The sequence below is a fragment of the Rhizophagus irregularis genome, chromosome 15 (genome assembly GCF_026210795.1).
Source record: "Rhizophagus irregularis chromosome 15, complete sequence".
NCBI lineage: Eukaryota > Fungi > Glomeromycota > Glomeromycetes > Glomerales > Glomeraceae > Rhizophagus > Rhizophagus irregularis.
The window spans coordinates 1,199,597-1,201,551 of record NC_089443.1 but is presented as its reverse complement, the minus strand read 5'-3'; the positions used below and the strand labels follow the sequence as shown (position 1 = coordinate 1,201,551).

Genomic DNA, 1,955 nt, shown 5'->3' with positions numbered 1-1,955 from the left:
AATTATCAAAGTAAGGGTTTATAAAAAACGTATCATAACAAAACAATAAACAATCATGTGATCTCGTGTTATGATACGGGATTTTTGTAAAATTATCTTCTAAAAATATTAAGTTTAAAAATTCCGTATACATTCCGCATGATTAATTTTTTCCGTATACATTTCTTATACATTAGTTTTTTTAAAAAATGTTCAAAAATGAATTGCTTATTAAATATACGGAATTTGTATACGGAATCTATAGAAACGTACAAAAAATGTGTACAAAACGTATCCTTTCCGTATACATATTTCTTATAGGGATGTGATCTCAAATTTCATATCCTTTTTTAAATTCTGACGGCTGAAATTTCATCATTATTTACTTCTTAAACTTATGTTATAAACAAAGCACAGTCACTTTCTTATATAAGGAAACAACGACCGAAGATATCTAAAAAATTTTTTTTTTTTAAACAAAAACGAAATTAGTTAAGATATCCAACGCAGTAATACATAATTATTATTTTAGTATGATTTTCTTTGATGACTTGATGTATAGCATGATGATAATCGTCTATTTTAGATTTGCAGATTAATAAAATTAATACGAAGAAAAAGAAAAGATGAAAAAAGTAAATCTTTTGGTTGTTGTTTTTTTCTTATAAAAGAAGTAACTGATTTAACCCGAATTCAAATAATAATAATAATAATAATAAACATTAATCTTAATAAAAATCTAATTACAAGAAAATTTAAGTAATCATGAGTCGAATTTTTATTTTTGCATTCGTTTTATTTGCTACGCTTTTTGTGGTCGATGCAGTACCACTTGAAAAAAGGAAAACTTCATTTCCACTATGTCCCGGTTTTCCACCAGATACAGTGGGACTCGATGTAAAAATGACACCTGATCCTTTCGTTCCTGGACAAGAAGTAAAGTTGTTATTTGCGTCTACATTACCAAGAATACAAAATTATTTTTAAAATGAAAAGTTGACCTGATTTCTTTATTCTCATCTACTTCGGTAATATAAAGTATAAATTTATTGAAAAATTTTAAAAAAGTGAACTATACCATTAACATCATGAAAGGGTCATACTAATAACACTTTTTAATACAGTAATTTACTATTTTATTTAGTATTAAATTGTTTAAATCAATAATTCAATATTACATTTAATTTTAAATTGCTTTACTTATAAATTAAAAATCTATATAGAATGTACCTGAAATACTTGTTGACACTGACGTTTTAGAGTTGATGAGCATAAGATTAGGGTAAGCTCCCGCTCTTGTCAACCATGGACTCTTGTATGTGATATGTGAGAATTCTATATTACACTCTGGGGAGCTTATTGTAGAAAAGCTCGAACAGTTTCCAGCGTATCCATCAAAAAAAGCTCAGACACGTGGTTCATTTGTTATTAGTATGGCACTTCTATGTTAATGGTATAGTTCACTTTTCTCCAAGATGAGATGTTAGGCTGTCAAATTTTTATTTCTATAGATTTTCATATTTTCTGCAAGTTTTGACTCCATAATAATAAGTAAATTCAAATAATTCTTTAAACCATTGTAATAGGAATCTTTTAAAATAGAATTCCATTATAAAGAAAATAAGCTAACTTTTTAGTAGATCAGTTGCCATAACTGCGCCGTATTAACAAAATCACATGCTCAAAATTAGTATCTTAAAAGTTTTTTGTTGATATATAATATTATTATCACAAATATTTATGTGCAAAATTATTAATTGGAAAATTTTAAAGCTGCAATAGGCCACACTTACAATCCATAACTCTCACTCCTCAACATAAAATATTACTTATTATTATGAGAAACCTTCAAATAGAGGTTAAAACTTAGTATAAGATAATAATTTTCTGATATCGGTTTACGCCTGATTTTTTGTGATTTTAGCGATTGTCAACATGTAGAGACATATTTTATATAATAATCAAAATTCCGAAAT

The 1,955-nt window shown here is 26.5% G+C and overlaps 1 protein-coding gene across 1 annotated transcript; it reads left to right on the top strand.

The window, feature by feature from the left end:
- Positions 1 to 744: 744 nt before the first annotated feature.
- OCT59_007011 (uncharacterized protein) lies at positions 745 to 966 on the top strand (the record flags this gene model as incomplete). The annotated part of the gene is made up of 1 exon (XM_066142297.1): positions 745 to 966. One exon carries the CDS (start codon positions 745 to 747, stop codon positions 964 to 966), a length of 222 nt encoding a protein of 73 aa, XP_065998449.1.
- Between the last annotated feature and the right edge of the window lie 989 nt (positions 967 to 1,955).